A 12,832-nucleotide genomic window follows, 5' to 3' on the forward strand; every position below is an offset into this window, starting at 1 on the left:
ATTTCCTTTCATTCTGAGAAGATATTTAAATTAGCTGGTTTAAAGTCTTTGTCTAGTAAGTTCCACATCTATGCTTCCTCTAGCTAATGACCAGACAGTAAGTCTTCCAATCTTTGTCAAGAGGCTTTATGTACATGTTGAAGCACACTTTTATCATTCACCCAAGCAGTTTACAATTCTACCTTAGACTTCACCTCCTGCTTGCAGAGACTCTGAGAGCTTAGGATCTTCTCAGGTCTTTCCTGAGCACGTGTATAGCCCTGGGCACATGTGTGACCATCTAGATCTCCAGGAATACTGGAGCTTTTTGGAGCCTCCACAGAATTTCATTCCCCAGTTTTTCCTTTTAAGCTTTATGATGCACCTATTGTTTGCTCCAAGTGTTATCCACTGCTCCAGCTTCTATAGTCTTTAACAATTGCCTCTAAATTGTTTTTGACAAATTCTCTCCCACCTTTTCATTCCGCCTATTTTCTGGCCCTATGTAAAAAAAGCTTTTTATACTGGGTAAGCTCCAAGTCAGGTCATATAAAAATAGCCCTGTGAGCAGGGTCTTCCAGGGATCCACCAGATGGTAAAATCATGACAATTCTCTGGGGAAAGGCTTTGAAAGAGCCTGTTCTGCCTCCTTTGGTGGCTGCAGGCTGCTCATTTTCACCATGACTGTGGGCTATGGGCCTTCAAGGCTACTGTGGAATTGGGGAGGAGGGAGATAAGAATAGAGTAAGTTAAAATGTCACAAAGCTATTGGCTTTCAAGGCTACTGTGGAACTGGGGAGGAGGGAGATGAAAACAGAGCAAGTTAAAATGTCACAAAGCTTGCTGTTGTTACTGAGGTTCCATCATTTTTCTTGAATAAACATGCCCCAGATTGCTGCAAACCTCTGGTTCATTTCCAGAGTCCTAGAAAAGTTAATTCTGACCATTTTTGCCAGTTTCCTCATTGGTCTTATAGAGAAATTTTTTTTTTTTTTTGAGACGGATTCTCGCTCTGTCACCCAGGCTGGTGTACAGTGGTGCCATCTAGGCTCACTGCAAGCTCCGCCTCTTGGGTTCACACCATTCTCTTGTCTCAGCCTCCCAAATAGCTGGGACTACAGGCACCCACCACCACACCCAGCTAATTTTTTTGTATATTTAGTAGAGACGGGGTTTTACTGTGTTAGCCAGGATGGTCTCAATCTCCTGACCCCGTGATCCACCCACCTCGGCCACCTAAAGTGCTGGGATTACAGGCGTGAGCCACTGCGCCCAACTGGAGAAAATTTTTGAAGGTCTCTAGTCCACCACTGTGACTAACACTACCCCTCTCTATTTTGTAAATTCTGGTTTTATTAATTACTGAGAGAGTTGATATATCCACCTATTTGTGGATTTGTCTCTTTCTTCGAGTTGTCAAGTTTTGTGTCACGCATTTTGAAGCTGTTATTAGGTGCCTGCAGATTTAGAATTGTTAAATATTCTTATAAGCTGGTCCTTTTATCATTTAAAAAAATGCTTCAATGGCTGTGCACAGTGGCTCATGCCTGTAATCCTAGCACTTTGGAAGGCTAAGGCAGGAGGACTGCTTGAGCCCAGGAGTTTGAGACCAGCCTGGGCAACATAGTGAAACCCTATCTCTACAAATTTAAAAATTAAAAAAAAAAAATTAGCCTGGCATGGTGGTGCACGCCTCTAGTTCCAGCTACTCAGGAGATTGAGGCAGGAGGATCAGCTGAGCCCAGGAGGTAAAGGCTGCAGTAAGCCATGATCATGTCACTGCACTCCAGTCTGGGCAACAGAGCAAGACTCTGTCTCAAGAAAAAAAAAAAAAAAGGCTTCACTTCATCTCTGGTAATACTTGCTGCCTTGAAGTCTACTCTGTCTGATATTAATATAGCCATGAGTCTGTTGGCTGGGCCTTGAAATCTCCCTTTAATTGTGACTGTCCCCAGTAGCCCTCTAGACATTCATTCCTGTATATACCACTTTCAGAAATTCTGACCACATCCAATTACCTAGGCTCAGAATTCTGTTACTGAGCCATGTGGGTCCATAGAGATCTACCTTTTCTACCATTTCATATGACCAGAATGACCTCTGGTCATTGCTGATGACATGTGACATTTCTGGCACTTAATAGCTAAAATAATGATTAAAAACAGTAATAATAACAGAATACCATCACTACCCAAAATAATATCCAACATTTAAATAGCATTACTGTGTGTATGTTCCAGGTGCTATTTAAAAAACATTACTTATGTTAAACCATCTAAACTATATAATAGCCCTATAAGGTAGGAAGTATTTTAATCCTCTTCCTACTAATGAGGTAGCTAAAGCACAAAGAGATCAGCAAGTTGTCCAAGTCACACAACTCTCGTGAAGGCAGTCTTCAAATTCAGGCAGTGGCTCCAGAGTCTAAGCTCTTAGCCACCGTGCAATACTGCCTTACATGCCTGTTAATAGAAAGCCAGAACTAGTCTTAAGGTCTCTTAATTCCTGGTTTCGGTCTCTCTTCACGGCTTATACTATGGAATGGAAGTATATAATATATACTGGGAGTCTTTAGCTGGCCCTGAACACGTAACATTGTTATGTGACTGTATATAGTAAAGGTATCTAATTTTGCCCTGGACAAGACATATCTCCATTCAGATTGATGGGGATACATTCTGAAAAATGCACAATCATTGTTTTACAAGCATCATGGAATGTACTTACACAAACTGAGATGGTATAGCCTGCTACATACCTAGATTATATGGTACAGCCTATTGCACCCAGGCTACAAACCTATATAGCACATAACTACACTGAATACTGTAGGCAACTATAACACAATGGTAACTATCTGTGTAGCCAAACACATCTAAACACAGAAAAAGTACAGTTAAAATATGGCATTATAATCTTATGGGACCACTGTAATATATGCAGAGTTCCATCATTGAATGAAACACTGTTATGTGGTACATGACTGTACTACCACTATACACACCATCTATCCTTGCTTACCTCTATATCACACTGTAACTGTTTACTTGTCTGTATTCTCCACAGAGTTCCAAGAGTAGAGACTAGTTTTGGGTTTTGTTTTTAAAAAGTTACAATGACTTGAGAGACACAATCTTGGGAATGCTACTTAATGCTAATTAGCAAATGCTAATTGGCTGCTGACAGTCACCAACCTTCAGCTTGTCTGCTTTAGCCCTCAATTCCAGAAGCTTCTTCTCTTTGCCATCTATTTGCAATCCCTCATCACACCAGTTCACGGCCTTGGCAAAGTGCTTCAGTTCCAGGTGGCATAAGGCACCTGCAGAACCCAGAACCCTTAGGATCCAAGAACAACATGCATGGAAAGAGCCTGCTTTGAGCAAGATCTCCCACCCCTACCAACTACTAGCCAGTACCCTGAAGGCAAAATGGAGGATAATGCCCCTTATACTGCAGTCCTCAGACAAGGAAGACTATTTTTTGTGTCCTAAATCAGAAAAATCCCTAAGGTCCATTTAGTTCAAAACTCCTGTAAGTCTCCCTGGTATTAAGGGCTCTTAAAGTAGGAAAAGCTATAACTTAGTGGCAAACCACATAGATCAAGGCTAGAAATCTGGCTGTGTCATTTACCAGCTAGACCTTAGACAAAAGACCAAGCATATCCAAGCTTTAGGTTCCTCATCTACAGACAGGAAGGATAAAGTCCATCCCAGATGATTTTTTAAAGGAGGAAAAAGCAGAATTTGCTTCAGCTATTCATCAAGGCAGCAGCAAGGCCAAAGACATTAGGTCTTTCCTAATTTTGTTCTTTATGGCTACCAGTTGAAGCTGCCTCTCCCCCATCAAAAATAATAATAATAATAATAATAATAATAATATTATCATGTACATCTTTCTCCATTTAGCCTCTTTAGGTTTTCCACAGAATTTCAAAATATAAGAATTGTAAGGGCTTAGATGTCAACAGAATCTAACCCCATCTTCTAGAGATGAGCAAACTGACATTCAAAGTGGTTGTCTTGCCAAGGTCACACTGTAAGTTAAACCAACAACTGAATTAAGGATTACACACTTCCAGCCTGAAGTAAATTCCACAGGACTATCTAGATTCAATTTATCAGTCAATCTTTGTTCAGTACCTTCTTTTCCTACAGCTGAGGGACATGGATCTGCCTACTGCCCTTAACCATGAACATTTAAAGAGGCATAATTTTGATAAAGCATTCTAAGCTGGTCCATGGGGATGCAGGGAAGATTAATATGTGATGAATAAATTAAAGTTTGCAAAGCACCTATGAGCTTCTGAAAGAAAAGGTGAAGTATAAAAGTAATAAAAGCACTATTATTACATAGAAAGGTCAGACTACAAGAGAAAACATAATCTGAGAACATCTCAGCACCAGAGTCATCAGCAAAGGTCCCATAACTTATCTTTTAATTAACATTAACATGGCATTTGAAGACCTTTGCTTTCAATCAGCTAATTTGGGGGGAAAAAAATATCAGAATGTGGCTTTGCAACTGCTTTGTTTTAATTAATTTTATTATTTATTAATTTAAAATGACGGGTTTCTATTTCTCTACAAATTCTTAAAACATAAAGGGTTAAGTCATTCTCTGAGGAATTCTTTTAAAAGTGGCATGTTGCTGCTGATAAGGAACAGGAATTTAATACCCAGACTGCAAAAATCAGATGACTTTATTAGTATCCTAGCACCTCCATATCAAAGCTTTAAATGTCATACTGTAGTTCTACAAGACTTACCTCTTATTATTGCTTTGAGGTGGCAGGGTTTTAGCTTTCTGGCAGCTGTCACATCATTGAGAGCAGAACGAAAATTGCCTAACAAAACACCATTTAGTAAAAGAGAGAAGTTTTGAGATCAAAATGTTTCCAAAATTTTATACATAGTGACAAAGACACTGTTGTACAATCTTGGGGAAACACAAATGAGAGCAACTGTTTTTTCGAAAAAATACGGTTGTACTCGTCAAGAGCCTTAGAAATGTCTGTAACAGGCAATCCACAGAACTGTAAATGACTAGTAAGCACATGAAAAGATGTTCAAGATCACTAATGATTAGGAAATTAAAATTAAGAAATTGCTAAAAGTTAGACAAATAATATCTAGTATTAGAAAAGATATGGAAAAGGGGCACTCTCAGGGTAAACTAGAAAGCAAATCACCATGTACTTTGTGCATATACTTTGACCCAACAATTTTCTTCTGGAAAATCATCAAAAATACTTGAACAAATGTGCAGGGATAAATGTAAAAGCATGTTAACTACAGCATTACTTTAATTGTGAAAAGCTGGAGATAACCCAGAGATATACTCGATTTGGTAATGATTACATGAATTATGGTAAATCCATACTATTGAATACTATGCAGCCATTAAAAAGAATGAGATAGATCCTCATGTAAGAGACATGGTAGGATGTCTGTTCTATATTGTTTTAAGTGGTAGTTCTATGAGTATAGAAGAAGCCTATTTTAAAAAAAAAAAACCAAACTAAATATCTAGACACACATATATATTTGTAAGTGCATTAAAAAAAAAAAAGGTATGCAATCACACACATACCAGTTACCCAAACTAGGAAGCCATGAGGTATACTTTAACTTTTTGGAGTATACTGTAATTATTACTTAATGGTTTAGTATTTACCTAAATCTCTAGCCCAGGGGGTCAGCAAAATATTTTGTAAAGGGCCAGATAAATATTTTAGGTTTTGCAGGCCACATGTGGTCTACTGCACATTCTTCTTTGTTTTATCACAATTCTTGAAAAATGTCAGAAACATCTGGGGAGGTGGCTCACTCCTGCAATCCCAGTACTATGGGAGACCGAGGTGAGAGGACTGCTTAAGACCAGGAGTTCAAGACCAGCCTGGACAACATAGCAAGACTCTCTCCCTACAAAAAAAGTTTTAAAAATTTGCTGGGCATGGTGGTACATGCCTATAGTTCTAGCTACTCGGGAGGTAGAAGTGGGAGAATTGCTTGAGCCCAGGAGTCTAAGATTGCACTAAGCTATGATCACACCACTGCACTCCAGCCTGAACAGAGTAAGACCCTATCTCTTTAAAAAATTTTTTTTAAATTAAAAAAAAAAAGTATGGAACATTTTCAGTTCATGGCAAGCCAAGGGGCCAGAGGTGGACTCTGAGTCATAATTTGCCAAATCCTGCTTTAGCCTAATGAATAATCAGAATTATTAGAAATATATTATGACTTTGTTTTTGCATTATTTATAAAAACCAAAAAGCAGCCTATATAGTCAACAATAGTAGACTAATAAAGCAAACAGTATAAATAGTGTCATGTCCATATGATGCAACTTTAGCTATTGAAATAACATTCAAAAATGATTTTTAATGATGGGTGAAATTGTTTTGCTATAAAATTAAGTGAAAAACCTGAATATCAAACTGGAAGAACAGTAGGATCTCAACCATGGAAAAAAATGCACATGAAAGTGATCCAAGCACTTTTAGTTAAAGGAGGCAGACTGAACACATATATTTAACTCAATCCCCATTCTCCCGCCCATAGAGACAAAGAAAATGAGAAGGACACAGAACACAGTCTGAAAGCTGGAAAACAAAGGGACAAGTAACTGATGTATCAGGCTTAAGGAAACTGAATTCTAAACCAGCAGAGGGAAAGCCCAAAAGCTACCAAGCTGTACTGCAGAAACTACAAAGTACCCAGGACTCAGGAACTGACGGCACCAGGTACCTCTGGAAGTGGGGGTGAAGGTGGGTTGAAAATCTACTTAATCAGAGTCCCATATTCCTTACCCCTCTGCTGCACCAGTGACCTACTCCTCCCCTATTCCACCAGGTGGAAGGCTGGAAGACAACAGACCCTAGCAGACAACAAAACGGTGGGTCTTTGGACTGGAACCCCCAGGCACAAGGGTGATTCAGTAAAGGAAATATTAAAGATTGAGCCCTTGGTCCTCTTCTCCTACTTGATTCCCAAAGTATTAGCAGCCAGGATTTCCAAAAAGAGAAAAAAGAGTAAAAAAGAAAAAGAAAAATATCAAAGAATTCAAGAAAATTTCCTAGAAACATGAGTTTCCAGACTGAAAAAGTCTACCAAGTACCCAACACAAGGCACAATGTTATGAAATTTCAGCACACCAGCCCCAGAGTCCTAGGTCCTCTCTAAATTCTGTGATAACAAACACGGGTCTAGGCTAGGTGCAGTGACTCAAGCCTGTATTACCAGCACTTTGGGAGACCAAGGCAGGTGGATCGCTTGAGCTCAGCAGTTCAAGGCCAGCCTGAGCAACATAGTGAGACCCCTGTCTCAATTTAAAAAAATAATTAAAAAAAAAAAAAAACCCACAGGTCTAACATAACCAAGACTAGTCACCAGCAATACTACTTAAATAATCATTTCCCAAATTTACCACTACAGAACCTGCATGAGGTTAGTGTTAACTGAAGAGGAAGCTTACAAAATGTGAGAAACCCAGGGTAAATTTATTTTCTTGCAGGCTATCTCAGTGTCTTTAACATGTTAATGTGTACTGCAAATCTCTAAGAAGCAGCATTTTCCAAACCTCCTCATCCTCCTGGGTGCGGTGGCTCACATCTGTAATTCCAATACTTTAGGAGACTGAGGCGGATGGATCACTTGAGCCTGAGTTCGAGACCAGCCCAGGCAACATGGAAAAACCCTGTCTCTACAAAAAATGTAATAAGGTAAAAAATATGAATAAATAAATAAAAGAGTTAAAATTCCTCATCCAAGCAACTTTTTAGAAACAGGGTCTCACTTTGTCACCCAGGCTGGAGTGGAGTGGCATGATTATGGCTCCCTGCAACCTTGAGCAAACGTCCTGCCTCAGCCTCCTGAGTAGCTAGGACTACAGGCAGGCACCACTATGCCCAGTTAACTTTTTTGTAGAGACAGGATCTCACTATGTTGCCCAGGTTGGTCTTGAACTCCTGACCTCAGCCTCCCAAAGTGCTTGGATTACAGGTGTGAGCCACTGCACCCAACCAAAAAATATTTTTACCTCCCACAGAACACTCTGAGATATTCTCCCTTAGATTAAAACGGCTTCTCTCACCTAAAGATCTCTACTGCCTTAATCCTGCTAGCATCCTTGAAAAGAGGATAAAAGGCAGAAACACACATTTTTTGAGAGAGTAGAAGCCCTTGGGCTCAAAAATCTCAGAACATACTGCCTCATACATCAAACACCTTACTAGAGTGACCAAGTCACTTTTTGGGTTCAGATAGTAAGAATTACACAATCCATTCTGTTTCTCTTTTTATCATGTAAACTTGGAAGAACAGAGTTCAATCAGAGTAAACTATCCTTAGTCTAGGTTTCTGTGATAACAGCCCCTCATCCTCTGATGTTCTCAAACCTCCACTAACCATCATAATGGCTTGTATCATAAGTTTATTCTTCAGAAAGCACTTATAAATTACCCAGATAGTACTGTGCTGCCGCCCGGTTGGTATAAAGGACAGCATTCAAATCAGGATCTGCACATTTCTTCTTTAATCCTTCAGTGTACGAAATTACAGCTTTCTTGTAGTCTTTTTCTTTAAAGTAATCATTGCCCTCATCTTTATAGGTCTTGGCCTGTTCTGCAAAGAAGAGGAAAAATAATCACTATTGCCTACTTTTAAAAGGCTCATTAAAAATAGATTCTAAATCATGCAATAATATACTATATGATACACCGAAGGGAAGAAACCAATAGGGAAAGGAAACTCAATGTTACGATAAAAGTGGGTATCAACATGGACAAAGTCACACAAATTTAATGCTAATTCCAAATATCTTACAAGATAGATTACTGTTTTCCAAAAAAAGAAGCATAAAGGAAAAAAGTATACTCATCCTAGCTATTGAAGGAAAGAATTTTTTTTTTAATCACTGAAGAAATCAGTGAGGGACACGGAGATTGATTATACTTCTGCTTTTGCGTATGTTGTTTATTCTGTGGAGTGCAAATTCCCCTCCTCACCCTAGCAAAAGCCTATAAAATTACAAAGATTCAGCTCAAATTTCCTATCTATTGTGAATCCACTCCTGCTCCTTAAAGTGTTCCAACAGGACCCACTACCGCTGTAGTATACACCTACATGTTGACACTTATAACACAAGTTTGTCTTGATTCTTTAAGACAATAGGCTTCTCATTGACCCTGACCTTGGAGGCTGGAATTGTGTCTTATTCACCCCTGTATCCCCAATTCCTACCACTTAGTAGGTACACAAAGAAGTATGTTGGAGTGAATAATGGCAAGTTAGCTCAGGTTAACTTCTTGTTATCAATCAGAACACTTCTAACCCACACTTAATTCAGTGGAAACACAAAACAAGTATTAGTCATGTTAAGATACCTTCTGGAGAACGCTCCTCATCAAAAATAATTGACTGGAGACAAGCCAAGTCAGGATTCTCCCTGGGATCAATTTCTGATGGCGCTCTCCTCATAAATAGGGGGACCTTTTCAAATTCCTGGAAATGGTTAAGAATGAACTACATGAATAAGCTTTTCTACTGAGCAGATCCAATTCCATGACTCATTATCAAAGTTTTTTTTTTAACTCATCATGATTTGCAAATCATCACAGCTAGCTGTATCCATTCAGGCCTCCGCTTCCCTTCTGTAAAATGGGAGTGCGGTGTAATGGTCTCTAATGATTGTTTTAGTTCTCGTATACTACAAGAGCGGCAGGAATTACCATTAATTGAGCGCCCTTATGGTCTTGACACTTTACCAACTGTCTCATTTCATCTTTGCTATTGGTGATATAGTTCGGGCAGTTTTACAGATGAGGAAACGGGTTCAGAGAAGTTAAGTAACTGACCCATATCAGAGCCAGTAAGTGGTTAAGTCACAGGCCTGACTCCAAGACCCAGGTTCTCAAATGTACTGACAGCTTAAGAAGCAACTCAAAACCTCGAGGCCGATTTTCAATACTCAACTAGAAACCAGCCATCGGCTGGCAGCGCCAGGGATCTGGAATTGAGGGAGGCGCCCCAAAGCCCGGGTGCCCCACAAGTCCGTGCCCCACGCCCCTACACACATGCGGAGACCCCAGGACAGCCCACCTCCTCCCACTGGTCCTCATGAAAGCCGCCACGGTAAGGCTGGCTCTGGAACTTTTCCAGGAAGGAGTCCATGACGTCGTCTGAGGTGGGATCCTGCCCAGGTTGCTCCATAGCTGATGCCCTGCCTTCCAGCCCGGGTCCCGGCGCCTTGAAGCGAGCACCCCTTCCGGCGGCGAGAGTGCCCTTTCCTCAATCCTCCCGGAGACGCAGGCCCGCGCGCCTTGGGTTCCGCCGGCCCGGGAGCGTGACCAGGCGTGGCCAATACGCTCCTCCCCCGGCCCACCCTCCTCGGCGATGCCGGGCCTCTCTTGGCCCGAATGCTTTTGGGGTGGTGCGTAAGCCCGAATCCCCAAAGCCCCCATCTCACTTCATTCATTTGTTCGTCAGTCAGTCAACACATACTTATTTAACTCTTTCTGCGCTTCCGGCCTGTTCTAGTGGCTGGCTATATAGTGGTGGGCAGAGCAGATGAAATCCCTGCCCTCTAGGAGTTGCTAAGGCAGTGGAGAGGAAAGGACAATAGACAGTTGAGATGTAAGAGTTTGTCAGGGGTAGCAAGAGCTACTGGGGAAAAGTTTTAAACAGGATGGGTAGACATTCTGCCAGAGGCCTGGGAGTCTGGGAAAGGCATTCCCATAGAGGGAACAGGGAACAGGCCAGAACCCTGATGAAGGAGGGTCTTCTGTGCTTGGGAAACAGCAAGGAGGCCAGTGGGGCTGAAGCAGAGTGAGGAAGGGGGCAAGGAGATGATGAAGTGGGAGGACAAAAGGGCTGTAACTATGAGGATCTGGCCATTTCCTCAGAGTGGGATGGGACCTTTTGGAGAGTTTCCAGGAAAGGAGAGTCTGATCAGACCTCTGTCTCTGAGCTTAGCCACCCCTAACTCCCACAGCTCAGATGGAAACAGGGTCTCCAGTCCAGGTGCTGCAAGGCTGGTTAGGCAGCCCCTGTGGCTTCCTGCGGCTGCCCTACCGGCCAGCAAATGGCTGAAGTTCCCCAGGGCTACAGCCTTGGGGAGCTCCTAGCCTCGTCTGAAATGAAAAGCAGACAGGAAGCACACCAATCTAAACTGGCCTTGGGTCACAGGTCTGCTCAGTAAAGGCTCAGAGGGGTGGGATTCAAGGTGATGCAGAGCTGAGATCAGAGCTGAGGAAGGTCTCTGCAGATGGATAGAGGACTTAGCGTTTTAGGCGGTGGGAACTCACATGTGGAGAGAAGCATGGAGGTGTGCACCGGCCCGCCATGGTGGGTACTGCAAGTGTTAAGAGGTGTGGCCGGTGGCTCATGCCTGTAATCACAGCACTTTGGGAGGCCGAGGCGGGCAGTTCATGAGGTCAGGGGATCGAGACCATCCTAGCTAACACAGTGAAACTCTGTCTCTACTAAAAATACAAAAAATTAACCAGGCATGGTGGCACGCACCTGTAGTCCCAGCTACTGGGGAGGCTGGGGCAGGAGAATCACTTGAATCCGGGAGGCGGAGGTTGCAGTGAGCTGAGATCACGCCACTGCACTCCAGTCTGGGCAACAGACCAAGACTCTACCTCAAAAAAAAAAAAAAAAAGAAAAAAGAGATGTGACAGGCAAGTAAGTAGGGGCCAGAAGGCCTGCCTACCTTACTAGCCTTGGTCCTGCAGAGGATGATGAGCCACTGAAAACACCTAAAAGGACCACAGGCCATGAGCACATTTGTCTTAGGAAGGCCTGGGCTGCCAGGTGAAGCATTGATGGGGGGAGGTTGGTTAAGAGATTGACAAGGAGGATGCTGATAAGAGACCAAGGGAAGGGAGAGATCTAAAGCCCAGCAGCAGGGCTGGCAGGGTGGTTATTCTTTGATACGAGGATGGAGACAGCAGGGCTAAGGGTGGCGCATGGGGACCATGAGCCTTCCAGTGCCGGGACTTTATCTTTTCCCTTCTGATTCTCCCACACCCAGCAGAACACCTGGTCCTAGTGCTCCCTTTCCTCCAAATCCAAACTCCTTTTCCACACTTCCTCCTCCAGCCCTGCTCCCCAACCCTGGTTTCCTCCCTTATTCTCCTCTTCATCATCTTTTCCTTTACTAAGTCCAGAGCCTACAGAGTCTTTTTGCTTTCATTTTTTTTTTCCATTTGATTCCCGTAAGAACACTGTGAGGTATGAACCCATTTTACAGGTAACAATAGGGGAAGCTAAGAGAAGCAAAGTGACTTGCCCAGCACACTCTGAACCTTCCAACTCAAAACTAATTAGGGGTCTTGGCCGATAATTGAGTCAATCAGCCTTTGCTGTGCTTAGGGGCCACCCAGACCCAAAATATAGCAGCTGTCATCTGTCAGGGCCACTCTAGACCTGGGTCCTAGCCCATGAAAGCAGAAGTGGTTCTGGGTGGAAAGGATTCAGGTATAGGAGTCTTGAGATCTTTGGGACCTACACTTCCATTAGTTCCCTTGCAGGACCTTGGGGAAGGCCCATCCCTCTTTAAGCTGTGTCCTCATCTGTGGAATGTGGGCAATAAAGCCAGTCTGCCTTCACCATAATCCACAGGGCTACTGTAAGACTCCAAGGAGGCAATGTTTGTGAACATTCTCCCTGATGGAAAGGATTGTGCAAATGAATCTCCCCCATTTCCTACACTCTCTCCCAGGCCCAGAATACCAATGGCCTGTGCTACCATTTATTAGAAGATGATTGTGTGGTCAACATCATGGGCTCCTAACCCCCAACAGGAGCTTAAGTTAGATGCTCCACAGGCTGATGTCTCACTCTACAAACTC

The 12,832-nt window shown here is 42.5% G+C and overlaps 1 protein-coding gene across 1 annotated transcript in view; it reads right to left on the minus strand.

The window, feature by feature from the left end:
• The window catches only part of TTC4 (tetratricopeptide repeat domain 4), a 29,566-nt gene extending 19,287 nt beyond the window's left edge, over window positions 1-10,279 (minus strand). Inside the window, exons 1-5 of the mRNA XM_033226240.1 lie at window positions 10,077-10,279; window positions 9,362-9,479; window positions 8,439-8,600; window positions 4,745-4,822; window positions 3,174-3,298 (exon numbers count right to left, since the gene is read on the minus strand). Coding sequence (XP_033082131.1) covers window positions 3,174-3,298; window positions 4,745-4,822; window positions 8,439-8,600; window positions 9,362-9,479; window positions 10,077-10,187 — 594 coding nt within the window. The 5' untranslated portion in view covers window positions 10,188-10,279. The remainder of the gene's footprint in view (window positions 1-3,173; window positions 3,299-4,744; window positions 4,823-8,438; window positions 8,601-9,361; window positions 9,480-10,076) is intronic.
• Window positions 10,280-12,832: the final 2,553 nt, after the last annotated feature.

The sequence above is a fragment of the Trachypithecus francoisi genome, unplaced genomic scaffold, assembly GCF_009764315.1.
Source record: "Trachypithecus francoisi isolate TF-2019V2 unplaced genomic scaffold, Tfra_2.0 Lachesis_group12, whole genome shotgun sequence".
NCBI lineage: Eukaryota > Metazoa > Chordata > Mammalia > Primates > Cercopithecidae > Trachypithecus > Trachypithecus francoisi.